The sequence below is a fragment of the Chiloscyllium plagiosum genome, unplaced genomic scaffold (genome assembly GCF_037043375.1).
Source record: "Chiloscyllium plagiosum isolate Xiang-an unplaced genomic scaffold, Cpla_swu_hap1 HiC_scaffold_2, whole genome shotgun sequence".
Classification (NCBI taxonomy): Eukaryota; Metazoa; Chordata; class Chondrichthyes; order Orectolobiformes; family Hemiscylliidae; genus Chiloscyllium; species Chiloscyllium plagiosum.
This window is the reverse complement of record NW_028270140.1, coordinates 130344051-130368690: the sequence shown is the minus strand read 5'-3', so window position 1 is coordinate 130368690 and position 24640 is coordinate 130344051. Positions and strand designations below refer to the sequence as shown.

Below are 24640 nucleotides of genomic sequence, written 5' to 3'. Positions count from 1 at the left end.
AGCTGCACGATTTGTGTCAGTGTTCATCTGCCTCATGAGGAATACTTATGAAGTCATGAGTCTATTCTGTTTTCATTTTCTTTATTTCACATGCCTTCACCCACTTTTAGGATTGGCGGTGACAACTTTGTCTATGTGCCAGGAATGAGAGTTTTATGTGCAGGAACACAAACACTTGCATGTTTATTAAACGTTAAACTAATGTGCGCACTGACAACAAGGCATTAAAGGGAATGCACTAACAGACAAAGGAACACGTGGCAGTGCTTTGCTGTAGATGTTGGAGCAACACAGTCAATGAGTTCATGGTGTAGTTTCATCCTGTATATACATGATTACAGTGTTTCATGCACATCCACATACACACATACATACATTTTATGCACTTTTCACCCACTTGTCTTTATCAAGAAGTTTCTGAACTAAAGTTTTTAGGTCAAGAGCAGAAAAACTGCTGCTGTGTAGGCTAAGTGGCAATAGCAGTTAAAATTCCATAAAGGAAAATGGGAAATTAAAAGAAATGGCATCACAACCAATGCCCTCCATGAATAACAGAAACAGAAATTGTTGGAAAAGCTCAGCAGGTCTGACAGCATCTGTGGAGAGAAATCAGAGTTAATGTTTTGGGTCTAGTGACCCTTTGTCAGAACCGTTCTGAAGAAAGGCCACCAGACCCGAAATGTGAACTCTGATTTCTCTTCACAGATGCTGTCAGACCTGCTGAGCTTTTCCAGCAATTTCTGTTTTTGTTTCCAGCATCCACAGTTCTTGCAGTTTTTATTTAGTTTCTCCATGAAAAATGTTGAAATAGCTCACGATAAAATTGAAGGAGATATTTCACTATACTCTATGCTTGCTGAATAACACTAAGCAATTCTCTAAATAGGTAGCTGAATCTTATAACTGCAATAGTATAATAGTGGCTGATCCTATATGTAGGATGTAATTTTCTCAGAGATGCAACATTCTCAATGTCAGAATAAAAAGTGGGTGCCACTTGTGCCCTCTTGAATTTTCCTGTTTCCGAATGAGTTGGCAATTAAAATTAAAAGTGCCAGCAGTGTGCATGGGAAACCTGCAATTATGAAGGGAGGGGAGGGAGAAGCTTCTGAACTGCTGAATCCCACCATCAGCTGACAATGTGGCAATCAAGACTCCTGGAAAAAGTGGGAGACCCTAATTGTGACTAAAACTTTGCTGCCCAAATCTATTACCACTATGGTAAGACTTATTGGAAGTATAAAGGCTGTGTTATTTCAGATCTAAATTTGAGTTCATATTTTACTGGATTCACATTATTGAGCATAATCAATATTTGTTGAGACTAACAGTTTGAGATAAATGTAATGGCACACCTCATGATTATTACACGTTAATGGTTACTGGGGACATTTCCTTTATTGTAGAAGAAACAATGCTATATTTTTATTGTTCACTCCTCATTAGATATTTATTTAGAATTAATCCCTACAATGTGGAAACAGGCCCTTCGGCCCAACAAGTCCACACTGACCCTCCGAAGAGTAACCCACCTAGACGCATTCCCATACCCTATTTCTACATTTCCCCCGACTAATGCACCTAACCTACACATCCCTGAACACTATGGGCAATTTAGCATGGCCAACTCATCTAACCTGCTCATCTTTGGATTGTGGGAGGAAACTGGAGCACCCGGAAGAAATTCACACTGACACGGGGAGAATGTGCAAACTCCACACAGACAGTTGCCAGGGGTTGGAATCAAACCCGGGTCCCTGGCGCTAGGAGGCAGTGGTGCTAACCACTGTTTAGTGTCCAATGTTAAATCACCACTCTGGGTCATGGCTGAAATTACAGGCTCAGCTAGCCTTCCCTTTTAATCACTGGAAAGGACATAGTCTAAGATTACTTGCAGTGTGACTTGAAATGTTATAGCTCAACACAAAGCTCCGTGAGAACTTTACTGGATAACAACCTGCCTCTTAGCCTTTCAGTTTACCTCAACTGACTCCACCAACTTCCCTGAACCCCCAATTCCAAAATCCAGGATGCCAGCTCCTTCCCACTTTACTTATCCATGTCTCCCATCCCACTCTCACTCCTCTCTAACTTCCCTGTTCCATGCCTCCACACCTGAACCAAATCCTCACCCCAATCCCATACCCATCCACTGCTGCCATGCTCACCCTCGCTAGTGCTTCCACACAAATTGCCAGTACCCTGTTCCCCTTGCTTGTGCTGCAGAGTTCAACTAGGCAAACAGCTGACCCCAGACACAACTAAAGAAAACTGGCAGGTGTATGCCACTTTTAAAGAAACTTGAACTGGACACAATGAGCTTCTTATGCATTACTGATTTTGTCTTGAGCATAAATTGTATGTACATCTGTTAAAGGAGAAAATCCACCACAGATTTGTGATGCAGAGTGGCACCAATAGTGTGTGTTCAAATCATGTACTGTGGGGTCACCCCAAAGGTTCTACCTTATCAATTCTTACTTAAGGTGTGGTGACCCTCAGGTAAAATCTCCACTAGTTGTCTCTGTCTAACGAGAGAGCAGCCTTATGGTCCTCTGGGACTAAGGCAACTTTTCCTTTTTAAATAACTCGCTGATGAGGGCAACTCTGGCTGACCCATTTATTGGCTATCCCCCATGAGTCAACCACATTGCTGTGGGTCTGAAGTCACGTGTAGGTCAGACCAGACAAGGACATCATATTTCTTTCCTTCAAGGCCATTAAAGAACCAGATGGGTTTTTCTGACAATTGACAGTGGTTTCATAGTCATCATTAGTTTTCAAATCCAGAATTTTTTAACAATTGATTTCACATTTCACCATGTACATTGTAGGATTTGAACCTGAGTCCCCAGAACATTAGCTGAGTTTCTTGATTAATAGTCTAGTTATAATACCACTAGGCCATTGCCACTCTTTATCTTTACTTTTACTGCCTAACCCTCTCCCAATATTCCTGCCTATTCCTCCTCTTTAGAGATTTTTGGAATATTTAGAAAATTTAGAACTTGTATTGGGAATCGTAGACATGCTTTTGAGTGTCCGGAAGTGAGTTACTTGACACATAATTCCTGACCTTTGACCTACTGTCAAAGAACAGCCCTTTTTTTTAACAGCAGTAACTGCCATCAACTGGGGTTTAAAGTCCCAAAGCATTTTCACAAGCTGTGGAGAGGTGGTACATGCGTAAGGTAAATGGGTGAGACTAAGATGGGCAAGACATTAAGGTAGGTGGGTGGAGTGGTAGCGTGGCAGGAAGCTGGGTAAGTTGAGTGAAAGGTCTCAGGCCTTGGAAGTTTCAGATCAAGGCATTGCTATCTCACACCTCATAAAACAATTTTCACAGTACATTTCTGCAATTGCTATCTTCCAATTTGACAATCTGAGACATTAGGTGCAATGTTCTGCTTCCTTAAGAGATGTGGGCAATGAAGAGAAATGTTAAGAAATATGGGGAAAATGAAAAAAAGTCAGAAACTTGCATCAGGAAAAAGTTTCTGATTATGCCCTTAAGTAACAGCAGCAACTTGCTGCTTGTTTCTCCGGGCCCCCATCTGAAGGTTTCTTCATCATTGACCTTCTCCATCCTTCATGAATCTCACTCAAAAAAACGTGTAGATCTGAATTTTCCCATTTTTTTAGCAAAGCAATTTTCAAGCAAGATTTCTGGCAGCCAGCCTTCCGTTGCCTGTGGTGAGGTTTTCTCCTGTAATCTTCCACTCTTCATCTAATAAATTGTGTAATTGGCTTCTACGGTGCCCATCCTGAGGAATTGTGTAGCAAGAGAGGTGGAAGTGCTCACTGCTGCTGGTACTATATGTATATAAACCCCAGCTACACACCACTGTAGGCCAGGAACTGCCCTTCACAATGTGGTCCTGCACCATTATCCCGAATGAAATGGTCTAGAGAGACAGGTTAGCACCTTTATTCAACCAACAAGGATGTGGAGGTGCCAGTAGACAGGATGGGGGAGAGGAAGGTGGTGCTTATCCTGCTAATTGGCAAAGGAGGCCATATGACTCGATGAGAAAGTGAGGTCTGCAGATGCTGGAGATCAAAGTTGAAACTTTATTGCTGGAACAGCACAGCAGGTCAGGCAGCATCCAGGGAACAGGAGATTCGACGTTTCGGGCACAGGCCCTTCTTAGCAGCCCAGGTCAGCACAATGTTCCAGATGAAGTGCAACATGGTGAAGGTTAATGATCTTCTGTGATTCACAATGTGAATGCCCCCATTTTCTTTCTGCTACCTCATGCTCACAGGTCACCACTCACTCTGACTCTGCCACTGCACACACATCTCACCAAGGCTCAAGGAATACAGCTGTCATTATTGCATGTATCAATCCACTCAATGACTTTCTTCAACCTCATCCTCCCAAACTACTAACTCCTTTTGGCCCCTGCGCTTCCTACTCAGTCAGTCAATAGATGTCACTTCCTCCTGCATCACCGCTTACTGGTCTTCTAACCACTGTCATGATACTCAGTCCATCTCTTTGTCACACAGCTGGAGAATGGATGTTTCCACAATACCCTGACTGACGCGCCTGAATTCCTTGGACTGATTGCCCTTGATCTCTGTGACCTTGTCTATGGCCAAACTCCGGGACTAGAATGTGATGAGGCTCCTGTGGTGCCCCTTGACTTATCACTGTTGCCACTAAGGACTTGTCCTGTGTGACATATGGCTATTAACCTGTTGCATATGCAGTATCTTTGCCATAATAAGCTACTGTCACATGCTGTAGATGTGACATTAACCGAGCATGGTGACGCACAGCAACATGTTCTCCCCCTTGACTTTTCAGTGCTCCAAACTGTGACAAGCTGCCTGCATGTCCCTCTGTGCTAAAATGCAATGCAAGCAACGGAGCTGGCAGCATCCAAGTAAATGCAAAATTAGTGAACACTAGAAAATGAAGTTAGGAGCTAGAATATGCATCCTGTACAGATGCATGAAATATATGAATGCCCCTTCATGCAAAGCAATCAGGCAAAAGTGTGCACTAGCTCCAAAGTGAAGTCCTAAAAGGCTGAAATAGTGTATGAGTTGTATAAGAACAGGCACAATGATGTGCTGAGGCTGATGGTTTGCTGAGAGTGACTTGATTGTATGAAGGGTTGAGGAAGATGGTGTCAATGGAACAGACAAAGACATTGTGCTGGATGAAGGCCCAGAGGAGCAAGTAATGAGCAGCTGCCACCAGCTCTGGCTATCATGTTGGGAATTAGCATCATTTAGTTTTTAGGGGATGAAGGGAAGAATTACAGTATGCACAGAAATGAAACGATTTGCTTTATTAATAAGATGCAAATTGCATTCATCAGCAAGGTGCAATTGTTGTTCAACCCTCAGTGCAAAGCTTTTGATGTTCCCCTAGATCGAGATTCTGATTTTTCACTTCCCTCATAATTTTCCACATCTATTGCCACTTCCCATGTAAAGGGAGCAGAAAAATACACCCATAGAGATAACAGCCTAGGTGAGTGCATTGTCCCGGATGAAACACAACATCTAGGAATGCACAGTGAAGGTTAATAGTCTTCTGTGCTTCCCAAAATGGGAAAACTCAGCACCTTATATCTGAAACTGAACATTAGCATTCCAAATTTATGACATTCCTCCTAAAGGTGTTTGAAAATGCTTGCAATGTCATAAGTATATGACACTGATAATATCTTCCATTTTTCTTTTTGAGGCAGGACATGCTCATTGTGGTGAAATTGATTCCTCACTCTCTGTGTCGTAAAGAGTCATAGAGATGTACAGCACGGAAACAGACACTTTGATCCAACCTGTCCATGCCGACCAGATATCCCAACCCAATCTAGTACCATCTGCACCCAGCCCACATCCCTCCAAACCCTTCCTATTCATATACCCATCCAGATGACTTTTAAATGTTGCAATTGTACCAGCCTCCATCACTTCCTCTGGCAGCTCTTTCCATACACGCACCACCCTCTGTGTGAAAAAGTTGCCCCTTACGTCTCTAGTTTATCTTTTCCCTGTCACCCTTAAATTATGCCCTCTAGTTCTGGACTCCCCCACCCCAGGGAAAGATTATCCATGCCCCTCATGATTTTATAAGCCTCTGTAAGGTCATCCCTCAGCCTCTGACGTTCCAGGGAAAACAGCCTAGCCTATTCAACCTCTCCCTATAGCTCAAATCCTCCAACCCTGGCAACATCCTTGTAAATCTTTTCTGAACCCTTTCAAGTTTCACAACATCTTTCTGGTAAGAAGGAGATCAGAATTGCACGCAGTTATCCAAAACCATTTCTTCTGGCAGCCCATTCCGCACACGCATCACCCTCTGCATGAAAAAGTTGCCCCTTAGATCTCTTTTACATCTTTCCCCTCTCACCTTAAACTTATGCCCTCTAATTTTGGACTCCCCCACCCCAGGGAAAAGACCTTGTCTATTTATCCTTTCCATGCCCCTCATGATTTTACAAACCTCTATAACGCCATCCCTCATAGACGCTCTTTCAAGTTTCACAACATCCTTCCACGCAATATTCCAACAGTGGCCTAACCAATGTCCTGTACAGCTGCAACACAACCTCTCAAATCCTGTACTCAATACTCTGACCAATAAAGCAAAGCATACCAAACGCCTTCTTCACCTGTATCTACCTGCGACTCTACTTTCAAGGAACTATGAACCTGCATTCCAAGGTCCCTTTGTTCAGCAACATTCCCTCGGATGTTTCTACTAAGCGTATAAGTCCCGCTAAGATTTGCTTTCCCAAAATGCAGCATCTCGCATTTATCTAAATTAAACTCCATCTGCCAGTCCTCAGCCCATTGGCCCGTCTAATCAAGATACCCTGGGATTTGCTGAATTAATATGTGGTCTTTGTGTTGCTTGTTGTGCTGATTCTCCTAGGGTTTAGGTGGCTCCTGTTTGCCATGGAAAATTATAAAGTGGGATGTGTCACAATTACCCCCAAATCACAACATCATCACAAATGTTCTGTACAGATATGCATGTGTGCAGATGCAATTTCAAACATTTTTAGGAATACTCAAATCAACATTCAGAGAATGGTTCATCTTTCTGTGAAAGTAGTCAATTCCAGCATTGCACAGTGCTGTCATAAGAAAGCATATTGATTACAAAGAACCCTGCCAAAATTAGTAATGGAGGCTGGTGCAGATCATTTCAAGCTGAAGAGATGCACCACCCTTTTCTCACTTTACAGAAAGCACTTACAGCCCCTGGGGCCCAGTTTAGTGTAACTGTCTTGGCTTGGCAATTGAGTACTATCTTTGGTAGTTTCCTTGACATCATTGAAATCCTGTGTGAATTTTATGCCAAGTCTGTTTTAATTGTCTTCGGTTCATGCAGCCATCCCTCACCCAATGCCCTCCCCATCATGAAGTGGTAATTTTTTGTTAGTGAGTTTCCAAACAAAAACTTGGAAAATGGAATCTGCGTTCTTTCTTAAAGCATGAATTGAGATGTGCCAAACTTCCACAACAAGATCCACATTTTAATGGGAGAGCCTTGTTTCCTGCCATCTTTTCAACAAAGAAAATTCAATTTTGTGATGAATTCTGTTGGTGCAGTTAATGTGGAAGAGGTCAAGGGCTTTATTTTTTTCTCTGTAACCAGGAGGTAGCTGTGATTTTGTGGCTGTTTGCAATTAAATATCCACCCATAAAATTAAAGGACAGTTGGTGAGTTGGAAGGTTTGTTGTTTCAAGCATTCCACCAGAAAGCTGTGAATGAAAATACTTGTCCTGAAATTTAAAATAAATACAACTTTTTTGTAAACATTACATTCACAGTTTAATGTATGATAGTCTCTCAGCCCAAATGGAATCTTGCCAGCACACCCTTTTTGGGAAAAAATTCCCCATCCTGTTCCTTAGAGTAAATTTCAACAGAAACATTAAATCTTCTTATCACCAGCCCCCATACCCTTTCAATTTCTCTTTCTCTTTCTCAAGAAGGTGCATCTAATAAATTTGAAATCTCTTCGCTTTCCCATTGCTTATTTTTGTACTCAGTGGTAGGAGGCATCACTGTTCCCAGGGCAGTTTCTATTGGTCAGTCTTTGTTTGATTTCTTTCACTTTGTGTCTCATAAATTTGTGGGAAAGCACTTAATTATAATCAATGTGTCAAGCTATTTCTCACTTTATAGTAGATGGGCTAACTATGATTGATTAATTTTTCACAAGAGATTTGCTATACAGTGCAGTGCAAAGTATAGAGTTGCATCTGTTGCAGCTTTCCCCTTGTGTTCCACTCTTTTATAGCACAGAATGATTTTACATGCCAGAAAACAGCTGATCCGAAACTGAGCTTGTGGATATTGCAAACTTGAGGGTAGTTGTGTCAGTTGTTAACAGCCAGTGTGTAGTTATTGTTTCTGTTTCGACTGCTATTACAGATGCATTTAATAACTTTCTAGTGTCAGGAGTCTATTACATCTGTTGCATGAGCTGACCTGCCTTGGCAGACTTTTTTTAACAAATAAATGTTAATTAGAAAGGCACACTACCAGCAGTACTTTAGCATCAAAAGGCTCTGTTTAAGATGCACTTTGGGCCACCCTAAGATATGCAGTTTTAGATGTAAATACACTAATTCTGATTATAGTTCTTGGAATCTGGCCAGGTTAGCAGTGGGCCTGAGGGTTGTACATTAAAACTGCGAAGCTTGACGGAATCAGTGCGTCTGACATAAGACAGCTCCTTGATTAGCATGGGACTGGGTGGCTGACTCGTTTCCTGCCGTTCAATAGCTGTTCACTGTATTCAGAAGCAGGGAGCCATTCATCAGTACAGCAGCCAGAGCAACACAGCAGACTCGACTCTACGCTTAACAAAATTTGAAAGCTAAACATTTGGAACCACTTGTAGTCCAGCTTTTCTTATCCACGCTGAAGTGGAAACCAGGCTCTGAGAAATTTCTGCGGGGAGTGAAAGAAAATACAGCGATGACGTTGGGTCGTCATTAGTTGCGTATCTCTCAGAAATAGATTGCTTCACAGATACCTGCAGGAACTCTAATCCTCAGCTGCGGACAGACATACGCGCACAACCTCTCTGTGTGAATGCAGCTGCAGGGCTTTTGAACTGGAGATTGGTTTCTGATTTATGTATTCTGCTCATCCTTTTCCACTGATTGGATTTTGTTGTCGGCAGAAGACCACTTTCGCTGTCATCAAAGCATTATTCTAATCTTGTGACAGTGGGGATTGAAGTTGCATCCTACAGTTCCTGGGTGTACTGCTTGGGTCAAAACCCAAGGCTGGGTTCCTAATTTGTTTGGGCCTTTTGTTTTCTGGCTCACAGTTAGCCAAGTACTCCTATGCTGAATTGAGCTATTGTCTGAGATCCCAAGGCTTTTCACGCTGAAAATCGCTGCCTGTTCTTTGGCTGAGAAGCCACATTATGTGCCTTTTTTTCTTATGTGAAGCTGGAAACTATAAGCAGTGGCGATTTTAAATGAAGTGTAATGCATTGTGGGATGTGTGTAAAATTGGATCAGTCAAGGTATAGGAGCAAGCCTGCAGTTTGCGATGTGGAGGAGGCAGTACCAGAATATTTGCTAATCCTTACAGCACGTTGGCTTATTTCTAATCAAATAGAGCACAGCAAGAGCTATGGAGCCTGATTCACATTGCTAAAGGATTAGATGCATGTAGCCTCCAAATGAAGAAAACAAGGAGTACAACCTTACGGCGGGCTTGGCCTAGCTCAGATTTTTCAGACCGGGCCTCAGACCGCATTAGGTCCCGCAGCGAAAAGGACTATCGCTTGCACAAACATTTCCCACCCGCTTTTATTTCTTCTGCATCACGGGGCTATCTGACTTCAGGTTTGTGGGCTATTTTTCTGCTTTGGGGTAGGAGCAGCCAGGTTTGTCACAATACTATTGTTACTCGGTGGCATAGATGAGTGATAACATATATGAATCTGATTAATATCTAACCTGTATTTTGACTTGCTAGTGAGATACAAATTGGAATCTTCTAAAATAATTACAGTCCTACATTAGCCAAAACGTCAGAATTGATTGTGGATATGCTGGTTTTTACAGAAAAGCAGCAAGTAATAGCAAGATGGAATCTGTTGCCATGGCAGCATGTCAGTGCTCTGTGGATTTTAAGGATTTTACGTTAATTCTGTATTAACAAAGGCTTCAATTTCTGTCATTCCAAGAACTAATGAATCTTTCTGAAGGTTGCAGATTGCAGCCCTTTTTGCCCATTATTCATGAATTTGTTTTGTGAAGAAGTTTCACACAGCGTCTACTTTACATTTGATACTTCAGTATAGAATTACAGATCCTGGAACTGATCTGTCACCAATTGAAACTCCTTTATTGTGAAACAGTAGGTACATGAAAGGGAATTAGTGACTAGAAGTTGATTCTGTTCAATTGTTGTGTTTATTTTATAATTTACAAAACAATCTTCAGCAAATCAAAAAGCAAATGGCTACCGTATGCAACCATCTTTTGTGCTGTTGTGCACTTCTTTGACTTGTTGTTTGAACAGCATTGTTATATTTAGATGGTGCAATTGAAGTTGCATGCTTAGAGCTGTAGTGTCACTAAGTGGGTTTCGGTGTACGATAGTTGTAATACAGTTGAAGCCTGATTCTGGAATCAGTGATGCTTATGACCCGATGCTAGAACAAAGGTTTCAGAACAGAAGGGAAAGATTTAAAAGGGACCTGAGGATTTGGTCATACTGAGGATTGTGCCTATGTGCAATGAGGTGCCGGAGGAAGTGGTGGAGGCTGGTACAATTGCACCATATAAAAAGCATCTGAATGGGTATATGTATAGGAAGGGTTTAGAGGGATATGAGCCAAATTCTGGCAAATGAGTCTAGATCAGTTTAGGATATCTGATCAGCACGGACAAGTTGGACTGAAATTCTGTTTCTGTGCAGTATAACTCTATGAATCTAAATAGAACTGAGACTCTGCCAAGGAGAGAATTGCATACTGCTTAACTTTGGAATCAGTTCAAACCTACACATCTAATTGACCCCTCACAAATTTAATATAATGAAGAACTAAACCAGCTTTGCGGGAACACTAAAATTTGTAGCATGAGTAAACTGGAATTGCAAAACAGTTATAGAAAGAATGATGTGAAACTACATTTAATGCCTAAAGTGATATGCAAAATATAATTGTAGATCAAGTCCAGTTTATAAACTATGTATTCTTCTGCTCAGCTGAAATTTGCAGTTGAATAAGAGTTCCTTAATTTGTTTAATATTCATGAAAGTTCTGATGTATAACTTTTAGAATTGCCATAGAGGATTAACCCTCAGAATACTGCCAACTCTCCTTTTTCGTCAGCTAGTTGAAGATGGGTGAGCACAGCTTGGGTGTTCTGATATTCTGTGCAGAGAAATATTCAACCTCAATTCAGCAACTGCTCATGGTTGAGACCAGGAACTAGCTCTGCAGGGAATTAAGCTTGCCATGGAGCAGTGTAAAGAGCTCCAAGCTTTTATTCCAACATGCTGACCCTGGATAAATACAATTCTCTATTACTAATGGTAAAGATATTTTACTCTGGCAAACCATCAAATTTTGTTTTAACAAAATGAGTGGAGCTCTTGGCTCAAATACGCAGAATTGTTTAAAAAAAAACTCCCTTTGCTAAGTTCAAGTTGAGCCGGGACTGACAGAACCTATTCTGCTTTAGTATTTGGACTTCTCAATGTTTCAAGGAGCAAGTGCCAAGTATTTTCAAAGGAAGTAGCCAATGTAATTGATGGTTTTGGCAGCTGCAGGAAACCTATGAATGTGTTTTGCTTCTGTTGCTATAGTGGTCACACAGGAATGTTTTCAGAAAATCCCCTAGAATTTAAGCCACATACGTGATTTGATCTGAAATAATAACAAGGATAAATGCTTTATTCATGCCACGTGTGCTTGCAAGTGGAAATATTAAAAAATTCAGAATTTGTCCTGTGCAATAATTTTCAATTAAATTTCCTTTAATAATTATATACTGTTAGACAAGAATACATTCTGCCTATATTTGTGTTAAGGAAAATATGTATTTGTACTATGCAGCATGAAAAGAAACTCTACTAAGGGTCCTGCTTTTCTCTCTTGATTGCTTTCAGAAATTTAAAGAAAATGTTCACCCAATTTTCTTTAAGCAGATAGTGGTGAGTGTATGGAATGGACTGCCAGCGGTGATAGTAGAATCAGATGCAGTAGGGACATTTAAGCGACTCTTGGATAGGCACATGGATGATAGTAAAATGAAGGGTATGTAGGTTAGTTTGATCTTAGAGTAGGATAAAAGTTGACACAACATCAAGGGTCAAAGGGCCTGTACTGTTCTCTGTTCTATATTCAAGTTGTGTCCAGGAGCAACTCTGACATTTTCACTTCACGTATGACTGTGGCTTACAGCAACATTCAAATAATCACAAAATGATGCAGAATGGCCTTGATTGTGGCTACATTCTCCTTGTCCATGAGAGTCAATATGTGCAGGATCCTTATCTTTGCAAAATAGTTTTGCAAAGTAATTTGCACTTATTACCATCATCTTATTGAAGATGTGTGCATAACATTGTTCTGATGAGGGAACCTCATTCTAGGTCTATCCCTGTTTTATTGGTGCTTTGTATTTATATAGTAATCTAGAATTAGTACATTTTTTTTCATTTATTTAATTCAGCCTGTTTGATCCTATTACCGTTGTCTTCTCCCTCAAGAAAATTCAGTGCTGTGTAAGATAGCATGTGGTGCAAAAAGAAGAGGGCAAATTTTGTCAGGAACTAAACTGATCACTTTGACTTTTCATTTTGGATAAGATCACTTTCTGACAATCAAGTGGCACTTGTGCCCAAATGCGAGGGGAAAATGGGCCCAGGCTGTTTATTTTCACGGTTTTAACCTCTGACCCTCACCATCCTGAACGGCTGCTGTGCCAAGCAATCAGAAAACAGAGCTCTAAGGGACAGGGTTAATTACTTCATGTTGTACTTACTATGAAACACACTTCATCTAGCAGCTGACATTTTTACCTAATGATCAATATTCTTGCCATAAAAAATATGAATGTACTCAGGCATGGCTAAGTAATCATTCATTCATTTCCTTAAGGAAGCTACTTCCTTCACAGGAAGCCTATAGGAAGTGATCTTTTTAAAAAGCCTGCTGTGATTTAAGATAATGTGTTCTTTGTCACACATCACCTAGCACATGGGAGGACCATGAAGTGAGTAAGTTGTTTTCCATTTGTGAAATTAACTTTAATTGTTTTTAACATTTAACCTTTAAAATGAAAAAAAAAAATGGAAAATGAAGATTGCTGTTTAGTCAAGAGTGAGTCAGCTGGTGGACTTGATAAGGCAGGTAACATAATTCAAGCTGCCAGTTGTCATTGATTTGTAGTATACCCAAAAGAGAACTAAATATTCTAGAACAGTCTGTGGATATAAAGGTGAACTATCTTCAGGGTAGTATTAACATTGTAAATGATTTGGCATCGTTAAGCTGTAAAAATGTCTGGACTGGATGATTTTAATGTCGTGTAATGCTAATGTCAACATGATGTTGATTCATCACCTCTTGAAGATATTTAGTGACATCTGCATTCTGAAGCATGTTGCGTTGATTATCATTGATCTCATGTTAAAGCATTGCCCTTTAAAAGTCTATGTCATTATCATGCCACATTTAAAATAATGCTGAATCTCAAACTGCCTTTGATCATCCTGTTAGTAACCAGATACTGCACAGCATTGTTGTACATCAAGATTCGCAATGCAGTGTTTCTAAATGTAAATTTTAATGATTACCCTCATCCCCACAGCTGACCTGACAATCATTAATTATGTGAAAAGAATACATTTCACCAGATTTCTTAAGTCTTGCAACACCATTTAATCTAGCTAGGCATAAACAGTTAAAGAAAATGATAATTCCTTCATTTAGTATAGTTTGCCAAATGGTTTTGATTGCACTAAAATGATCATTTGTTCTAGATAGCTTTATCAAAAAAAAACTTTTATAATCTCGGAAGGGTTTTTTTGTACATTGAGCTCATGTTCTTACCCAATGTACATGGATATGAACTTTCCAAGAAGGAACTCTGGTTAGCAATCAGGATCCTAGAGACATATCCAAACCCAATATCCATGGCACTGTAAGTCACGACTAGTAAACTTTTCACTGTACTCATTTGATTACATGTGACAATAAAACTAATTCAATTCAGTTCAATTCTACTGCTGACTTGTCTGAAGTCAGCCATCAGCATTGACTGAAGATTGAGTTTAGTGACTACTGATTTGTTGTATACTTACATTTTTGGTGCATTTCCTTATGAGATTATCGAACAGTTCAACTATTTTACCGAGACTTTAGAAGATAATTCAGTTTTGCTTTAGTTCGTGGCCTGTCTAAACATTCAACTTCAGTCCTGAAGTACTTACATGGAAGCTGCCAGCCATTGGAAGAATTTCCATTGAGAACAGAGTCCTCAGAGCATTGTACATCCAAAGTGAGTTACAGATTTAGGTGCATTGTTATATACTTAGAAGTAAATTCTTCATTGTTCATTGATATTGATTAAATGCTAAATACAAATAGAAAATGGTACTGGGCTGAAAAGCCCTTCTTCAGGCTTATGCCAAAAACGTCGATTCTCCTGCTCCTTGGATGCTGCCTGACCTGCTGCGCTTTTCCAGCAACACATTTTTCAGCTCTGATCTCCACCATCTGCAATCCTCACTTTCTCCTGGAAAATGGTACTGCTCAGCCTCTACTTGTATTTACATTTAAAGTTGACCTTCCTTGGATTTCTATGTGGATAATCTGTCATGCAAGAGATTGATACAGATTGAGAAAATGTAAACTTTAAAGCAATCAGGATACTTTACTGCCAATGAATAAATTTGTCACACTACTAAGAAGAGCTAGAAGGTAAGTCTTTTACTGCAAGATATCTAGCTTCTGACTTCCTCTAGTTGCTATAGTATTTATGTGATAGGTCTAGTTCAGTTTCTGGTTCGTGGTAATGCCTAGAATATTTATGGAGGGAAATTCATTGATGGCAGTGTCATAAAATGTCAAGATTTTCATCATTTATATAAATGATTTGGATGTGAGCATAAGAGGTACAGTTAGTAAGTTTGCTGATGACATCAAAATTGGAGGTGTAGTGGATAGCGAAGAAGGTTACCTCAGATTACATCGGGATCTGATCAGATGGGCCAATGGGCTGAGAAGTGGCAGATGGAGTTTAATTTAGATAAATGTGAGGTGCTGCATTTTGGGAAAGCATATCTTAGCAGAACATACACTTAATGGTAAGGCCTAGGGAATGTTGCTGAACTAAGAGACCTTGGAATGCAGGTTCATAGCTCCTTGAAAGTAGAGTTGCAGGTAGATAGCATATGATTGAGGATGATCAGCCATGATCATAATGAATGGTGGTGCTGGCTCGAAGGGCAGAATGCCCTACTCCTGCACCTATTGTCTATTGTCTATTGATAGTGAAGAAAGCTTTCCTTTATTGATCAGAGTATTGAGTACAGGAGTAGGGAAATCATGTTGTGGCTATATAGGACATTGGTTAGGCCACTGTTGGAATACTGCATGCAATTTTGGTCTCCTTCCTATCAGAAAGATGTTGTGAAACTTGAAAGGGTTCAGAAAAGATTTACAAGGATGTTGCCAGGGTTGGAGGATTTGAGCTATAGGGAGACGTTAAATAGGCCAGGCTGGGGCTGTTTTCTCTGGAGTGTCGGAGGCTGAGGGGTGATGTTATAGAAATTTACAAAATCATGAGGGGCATGGATAGGATAAAGAGACAAAGTCTTTTCCCTGGGTTGGGGGAGTCCCGAACTAGAGGGCATAGGTTTAGGGTGAGAGGGGAAAGATATAAAAGAGACCTAAGGGGCGACTTTTTCAGTCAGAGAGTGGTACGTGTATGGAATGAGCTGCCAGAGGAACTTGTGGAGGCTGGTACAATTGCAACATTTAAAAGGCATCTGGATGGGTTTTTGAATAGGAAGGGTTTGGAGGGAAATGGGCCAAGTGCTGACAGGTGGGACTAAATTGGGTTGGGTACTTTGGGTCGGCATGGACGAGTTGGACTGAAGGGTCTGTTTCCGTGCTGTACATCTCTATGACTCTATGACTCTATGACTCTATGAGGTAGTTATTTTCTCATGGGAATTCTTCAGCTTAGGTTGTTGTCCGGAGCAACTCCAGCAACCATATTCTGGGCTGAAATGATGAGACTCCAATGAGCCAGCAGGAGTTTCTACAGATTCAAGAGACCTTTCCCTCAAACCCCATTGGCTTTAATTTTACTAAGCTTCCTCAGTGTCACATTCAGTTAAATATTCTTCTTTGTCTTAGGCAATTCCTTGGGGTCAAGTATGACTGACATCCATTCCAATTCACTGGGATCTGAAGTTCAATGGGGAATCTGCATATTCTGTCAGATGTGGGACAGATGGTATTTGAAGGGTTGGGTAGATGGGAGGTGAAATTTTCCCAACCCTTGAATGATCGGGGAAATGCTGAAATGTCTGGGGAAATGTGGGAGAATAAAAAAATCTGATTCTCAAAAAAAAATTTCCCTTTAAATTTTCCAATGCGAGTTCTGAATCTCATTAATAAGTGATGACGACCTTAATTCCATACATTGGTATCTCACCACATTAGCATGCAGTTCATAATTCTCTCATGCTCTGCCAAAAAAATTAGTTGTCACAAAGTGTTTGGAGGTTTGTACATTCACTCTGTTGTCTCCACAGTTTGTTCCAGACAAGTGATCGCTTGATGTTGTCGTGATTCAGTTGGGAAGAATGTTTTGACGACTGAGTTCCACTATTCCACAAACCATCAAAAATGTGTCATACCCAATTCAACCACCAAGATTATTGATTTGCTTGACTGACTGCTATTCAGGAGAAAAGTAATTCACACCAGATTTTGTTTATAGCAAGAAAATAACTGTTTATTGTGAACAAACTTATTCTTTAACAAATGGTAAATAAAAGTGGATTCCTCATTATTACTATTCAACCTAACCTATATACCTTTAAATCCCCAGACACAAACACATTCATTTGTAAATAAGATAGACAAAAATAGAGAGTTTGGCACAAATATTTTGGGAAAAATTATAAACAGAGAAAAGCAAATTTTGATGTTCAGGACTCCTAACCAGATGGGGTGGGATGAGTTGTTTATTTTAGTTCTTTTGATTTTTTTGTAGTGATGTTAGCACAATGTTGTCTGAAGACTGAAGCTCAGTCTTTGATGCAATAGCTGTTTGGTGGATGTAGTAGTTTTTCTTATTATATTCAAACTCTCTTTCAGAGTCTGCATGCTTTGTCATTTTCACTGACAAGAAGAGATGCTGAAAGATGGTTGTTGGCTTCTGAATATCTCTGAATGCACTGTGCTCACTGGCTTGTAACAAACTGTATCCTGACTAATCCAAAGGTTGCAGTTAGGCAGTTGTTCTTTAACACAAAAATTCCTGATGCAACTCTGTCTCAAAGTCTCCACATCACTGATCCAAACAGTAACAATCTTGTGGTTCTGTTCGCCGAGCTGGGAATTTGTGTTGCAGACGTTTCTTCCCCTGTCTAACAATCTTGTGCAGCTAACCTGTGCATCACACAATCCATCAGTCTTCAAGCTACAAAACTGCTCCTGGTAGTTTTAGTCATAAGCAGGAGAAAGTGAGGGCTGCAGATGCTGGAGATCAGAGCTGAAAATGTGTTGCTGGAAAAGCGCATTAGGTCAGGCAGCATCCAAGGAACAGGAGAATCGACGTTTCGGCTTATGCCCGAAACGTCGATTCTCCTGTTCCTTGGATGCTGCCTGACCTAATGCGCTTTTCCAGCAACACATTTTCAGCTTAGTCATATAGCAGGCCAACTTTCAATTTTCAGTTTATAGTCCAAAAAAGTGGTCTCTCATAATGTGTTCAGTTCCTTCCTGAATTATTCTTCTCCATTATGATAACTTGTAAATTAGGGACTCCCATGGGGTGGGTGAGAGGTGTTTGATCTCTTCAGAGATGCTTGGAGGACATCCCTAAAATGTTTTCACTACCGTGCTGGAAATCTCCTTTCGCAACCGAGTTCAAAATAGAGAAATTGCTTTGGAAGTCTGGTGTCAGGCAGACAAGTGACATGTCCTGCACAGCAGAACTGGCTATGAGTAATTAAGGATTTAATGTTGGATATGTGATTAAGATAGGTCAACAACAGCACCCACTCCCAAGCCAATATTCAGTTCATTGCTGACTTGCTGTCACTGGAACTCAATGTCACATTTTTCTGGTATTCAGCTGCTACACTTGTATTAGGAGCAAGGTTACAATCAGACATAAAGTTGAGTGGTTCCAGTGGAAGTTAAACTGAACATCGCTAAGCAGATTTTCAGTAAATGCTACTTGATAGCCCTGTTGCTGACATCTTCTGTTGTTTTGAATATCAGCCTATTATGAAAGACGTATGTAACAGTTTTTGGAACAGGAGTGCTAGCAATATGCTATGAATAAGGTAATAAGAATATTCAAAGCTAAGGTTGCAGGAAGAGAATGACCAGTCAATCAACAGAACAGATTCCCTGGAAATGCAGTTTATTCATTTAAATAAAAATTAAGTAGATTAGGTTTTTTTTTGCAGGAAGTAATATTTTGGGATCAAGCAGCATAATTGGGAAAAAATGGTTAAATAGTTGGACTTATGAGGCAAAATTTATCCTTCCCTGCTGTGGGGAAAATGTTTGGAAATACAAACAGAATGAAAAAAAATCAACATTGAGGATTTTTTTGTGATTTGCCAATTAGCCTGAAATTAGGACTTTGCAATCTTGCCATTGAATGGCAAATAACTTACTTATATGTATTTGCATCTCATTGATGCAGCCACCTTATTTAACACTACTTCCAATCCTCTTCTCCTTTCCTAAAGGTAGACAATACAAATTCCCAACATGTAAATCAGAATGGTGCCTGGCGGCTGCAGCTTACCAGATGTTTATCCCGGCCAAACATCTAACTGTGTCTTCACAACAAAATCTTTGCATTCTCTATGGACGCCATGCTCCTTAACCTTTTATCCGACAAACCATTAGTCTTATTACATCAACATGACTACTTTTGGGCCATTTTCTACACTACTTCAACACTTTAATTCAAGAACTTGTTCAAGGACACATGCATTTTGTGCATTTGCAAAGATGCATGCTATTGCTTTTAGCTTGCTTTCTTAGAACTCACTCTCTTTGCATTTACTTGGAGCCTCGTGCACTTCACAATATTTTCTAGAGCACATTTACTGATGCCTGAACTGACTTACAGTCTGCCAGACTGCGTGTGGGTCACATTGCTTTTCAGTACTCATAGTCTGCAGTGCTCAGTTAAGGGCCGCCAGCCTCTCTGGCTTGCATTCCCTTTCACTGCAAAGTGAGAGGCAGGGTGTGAAAATCTGTGTCACACCCATACCATATGTCAGCCATTTGCGCTGTGGACATACTACATGGCCTTCAACCATTTTGCGAAAGTCAGAGGGACCAGCCCTTAGTGGGGAGAAGGGGACTACAATCAGTCAGGTAACCAACAGTCAGTCAAGAGACTTGCCAGGTTCAAGTCCAGATGATTGGTCGTGGTTAGTCAGGAGCTTAGTCCTACCAAATTTCAAAGGTCCGTGTCCTTGCATTTCAGGTATTTGAGGCATAGTAAGTCTTGGAGGGCAAGAGCAATCTGTCCACAGGTAGGTCAGTAGGGGTGCTCTGGAGACAAAAGCACAGAGAGTGGGCCAAATATTTCTGCATCAAGAGAAAAAGGAGAAATTGATTACGATGGAAATGAATGGAAAAGCAGTTATTGGTAATGAAGGAGTTGGAATGGTCCCAATCAGTGTGGAGGAATCACAGAGGGCAGGAAAGGCTAGTAGTTTAGGAATATGAGATTAGTAAAAGCCATATAAAAGAGAGAGTTGTAATCTATAAACCTTTGAGAGAGGTGAGTGCAGTGGCAAGTTAGAGTGAATTGTGACCCTGCGAGAAAGTAAATAGTGACAACTATCCTTGTGAAATGCAGAAGATCATTGTCCTTTTTGCTGCAATGTTGGACATCCTGTTGACTTGAGATGCAGCAATGACCTATGCTGCTGCCTAGGGCCACGCTGTCTTGGTTTGGTGGTGTAGCCTCTAGGGGGAATGAATAATCATTCTGTCCTTCACATTGTCCACCAGCAACTCCAGGTCAACCTTGGTTAAACAGGGTGTAAACTTTCCTTTGTGTCATAATGGTCAGCGCCATATTGTGAGGGCTGGTTTCCTGGCTTGCAGCATCTAAAATGGGGTTCAGCTGGGCTTTAAACATGGCATCAACCTATTCACATGCATGCCAGATGGTCCCAGCAGCGGTGAGAAATTCTCCAGGAAGGGTGCTTAAGACCCTGGTTGTATAATTAATGAGTGAAATGTGAAAGATTGTGTGAGAAAAGTTGCTTGGAATCTTGGCAGATTAACCGCAATGAATCTCACTTGAAAAATGCTTACTGTTGGGAAAACTCTGCTCATGGTCCCTAGTGTTTGCCACCACTGGGATTTTCTTTTTATCGCTTCTGAGTTTTTTGGACACTAATGATAGAGATTGATTGCTATGGTTAGCCAACAACTCCATTGTTGCTGTATCGTAGGACAGTCAGGATGGTGAACCAGATGCACCATGGTAATTTTTGTCTAGCAATGTCTATATTCGGACAGTATGATCCAGAATTCAGTTAGCATTTTTGAAAGGATAATGCCTTATTACAGTAAAAAAAAATACTGAAAGCAGTGTTTCAGTCTGACTTGAAACCCTGTTACCATCGTCTGAACAATGTTCCAATTTTGAAGCACCATAAATTTGAAACTTATTTTGAATCCTTTCCCCCTACACTTATCCACAACCATGGTGCTAATTTTGGTTCATAGGTATCACAGAAAAGAACAATAAATGTTCTGTAAATTAACATATATTATGATACCACAAGATAAATATGAAGGTGAAAGTTTATTGAAAACAAAACAAAAAAATCCCCCAGTGCATCATTGTGTTGCCTCTTTTATCTTTTTAGGATTTTCACTCACCACTTTATTCAGGAATCTGTTTCACATATTGATCAGTCTCTTTGTGAAGAATCATCTTGACATTAAAATAGACTTTAAATACTTTTGAGAAAGATGGGAAGGTAATTTAACGAGAATTACCAAAATATTCATAAGGTATGTCGAAGAAAGAGTCACCAAGCTCAGTATGGAGAATAGAAAGAAGATCTACAGTTATAGCACAGATACAACAGGCCTGTTATCCCATGGCTGCAGTAGAATTTTTTATGGAAAATTGAAAAGACTTTGCTCTGCAAATTTTAAATGCATATCAGGCTGATATGAAAAGTGATTATGTTTTGCCTAATATATTATCTATTGAGATTTAACTTGCAATTGCTTGAATGAGAATTGCTAAGCCATGTGCTAACAAAGAAATAATAGGCTTTCAAAATAATTTTGATGTATTGATTAAATGGCAGTCTGGTAATGATCCCATTTACAATGGATCGCCACTAAGTGGAAAAGGGAAATGCAAAAGCTGTAACCATTTCGCTAACTACTGCTCAGAGCAGAAAATAATAGGTCTGAAATTTGCTTTCATAACATATTGTAAAGTAAATTGTGGCATTATTGTCTGGACATGTTGCGGGGAGCTTGAACAGCGAAGTTATCAAAACTAAATGTTTTAGCATTCTTCTGCTTAAGGCTGAAGGATTAAGAAAAAATAATTCTTGTTTCCAAAGGCAACAGTCCATCTGCACAATCAGTCACATTGTGCAACCCTCAGTTCAGCAGTATCTCCGCACACTAAATTAGCAAAATCTGATTCAGAATGTTTTGGAATAGTCAGTTTAGAAGCTTTCGTATTATGGGTGAGTATTTCCCCACCCATTCTCTTGCTGTGCCTTATATATAATTCTTTACATAATATGTAGACAGCTCCTCTCACTTTTAACTCAGCCTTCCACTTTTTCTTAACATTACCAATTTATTTAGTCTTGGTGTTTAACAGCACAGAAGGAGGCATTCAGCCTATCAGTACTTGTTCTCTAAGGTGGCTGTCCATTTCATTACTTTTTTAGTTTTTCTTTCCTTAAACTCTTTTAAATTTTCCTTTTGCAAATATTTATCTACTTTTCCTTTAAAAGATTATTTTATATTCTACCTCCACCATAATGGATACTTTGCAGTTTAATTTTTAAGGCATTTTAGGTATTTATACCTTTGTGTTTCGTGCAGGGCAAATCGATGAAACAGAAACTGAGTACTTAATTGGAAAAGTTTTAATACATTTATGCATATTCAAAATGTTTGGAAACTTGTGTTTCTTTTTTTCTTCAGTGGATATAATTCAAGCATACATCTATAGACACTGAGACAAGATTATTTTGGTACGAAAGAGGCCTAAGAAAAAAGTTTTTTTTAAAAAATGAGACAGAATTCACAAAGCAAGTTTAAAAAATATATATATTGGTCGGATTTGGGTGTCGCTGGCCAGGCTCGTGTTTATCGCCCAGCCCTTGTTACCCTTCAGAAGGTGTTGGTGACCTGTCTTCTTGAACAGTCCAAGTCCATTTGGTGTAGATACACCCACAAAGCCATTAGGAATGGAGTCTCAGGATTTTGATTCATAGACACTGAAGGAACAATAACATATTTCCAAATCTGGTTGGTGAATGATTTGGAAAGGAACTTGCAGATGGTGATATTCCCATGTATTTACTGCCTTTATCCTTCGAGATGGTAGTGGTTGTGGGTTTGGAAGGTTTGGTCCAAAGACTGTTGTTGAATTTCGGCAGTGTATTTTGTAGATGGTACACACTGATGCCAGGTGTTGAAAGGTGTGGATGTTTGTGGATGTGGTACAAATTAAGAGGGATGCTTATCCTGGATCATTCAGGCCGGTGGAGAGTGTTCTTTCACATTCCTAGTTTATGCCTTATGGATGGTGAACAGGCTTTGGGAAGTTAGGAGGTGAGTTACTCTCTGCAGGACTCCTAGCCTTTGATGTGCTCTTGTAGTCACTGTATTTGTGTCCAGTTCAGTATCTGGTCAATTGTAACCCCAAGGATGTTGAATGTCAAGTTGTTTATTTAGCTGGTTAGACACAAAAGCTAACAGAAAAACATAGATATCATGAGTGCCTCAGGACATCTTAAAGCACTTTACAACCAATAAAGTCCTTTTGAGGTATAGTCACTGTTGCAACATAAGAATGAAACTGAATAATTAGACAATGGATGATCTCTGTTCCTGCCCATCTGGGTTCATTTCTAAAAGCATATAATTCAAAATCTTAAAAGCTATATTTAACTTATTTAAAAGTGAAGTTGTTATAGTCCCAGAAGACCATAAGACTGCTTCTAATTACCAGGACCCAAGTTTGCATCTTGCCAGTAGTAGTCAATTAAGTGGCTACCAAAGGCAACCCACTCCCAGAGGACCTGAAGCCCAGCAGTGGTAACAATTGACTGACCAACAATGGAACTCACTCCCAAGGAAATGATTGAGGCAAATGAAGTAGATGCATTTAAGCAAAACTATGTAAATATTAATGGAGAAAGGAGTAAAAGGATTTGTTGATTGAATGATATGAAATAAGGTTAGAAGAGATTGGAATTATTGTTCCGCGCTGACAACTTAGTCCAAAGGGCCTGTTTCCATGCTGTATAACTCTATGACTCTAACAAACTCATGTAGAGTATGAACAGAATCAAAGACCATAACCAAATGGATTGTTTCTCTGTGTACTATTGTACATAAATATACGTAATATTGTGAAACCTTGTGCATAAGTGGAACAATCAGTGGACCCATTCAAACCATATCTGTTAATCCAGATTTGCCCCAGATCTTTAGTACATATTTGAGCCTATTTACGTGTTTGTAGTTTTGAGCTAAAACTCCCATCTCTTGATAACAGATTTAAAATCAGTTGTGCATCCTGGAGATTATCATTAGAATGGGTAAATGCCTAATCCAAAATCTCCTGTGATTTCTAAGGGAAAACAAGTGCCTGGTTGTGCTAGTAATTCAATACCATGTACAAATATGGCATCGATATTGGTTTTTAGCTGCTGACTGTGATAGGGTGGGTTCTGTACATGCAGTGGTAGCATCAAGATAAGTTAATGCACTGCCCCAGTGAAAACAGGAGGGTGTCTTGTGCATCATATTAAACGTTAGGACAGAAAGGCAGTTGATGTCCCATCTCAAGCTGCTGTTATTGTGACTGGGGGATCTATTAATCACATAAACAAATTTTCTTTCTCCAGAATGTTGCAAGCTATGGAACACTGCTGATTTGTTTTGTGTGAGTTCATAATGCCTATGACATTTTGGTCAGTATACAAATGAAATGTAGAGTCCTGATGACACTGTGCCATTACTTCATCACCAAAATATGTTGCTGCTCCAGGAACTAAGAAAGACTGACTACATCCAAGAAAGCTTAGTCCTAAAAAAATCATTTAAATAAAACAAATTTGGCAAATTTATCTCACATTACAATATTGACTACATTTCAAAACCAAATTTAATTATCTATAAGA

At 39.8% G+C, this 24640-nt stretch overlaps 1 protein-coding gene across 4 annotated transcripts in view; it reads left to right on the top strand.

Annotated features, from left to right (window-relative positions):
- LOC122557644 (storkhead-box protein 2-like) overlaps positions 1 to 24640 on the top strand; it is a 328439-nt gene that overhangs the window by 174245 nt on the left and 129554 nt on the right. Inside the window, exon 1 of one of the 4 annotated variants that reach the window (XM_043705449.2) lies at positions 7712 to 9843. The exons of the other annotated variants lie outside the window; for them this stretch is intronic. Within the exon in view, the coding sequence (XP_043561384.2) occupies positions 9678 to 9843 (166 nt within the window). The 5' untranslated portion in view covers positions 7712 to 9677. Of the gene's footprint in view, positions 1 to 7711; positions 9844 to 24640 lie in introns of those variants that run through there. 4 annotated transcript variants of the gene reach the window in all.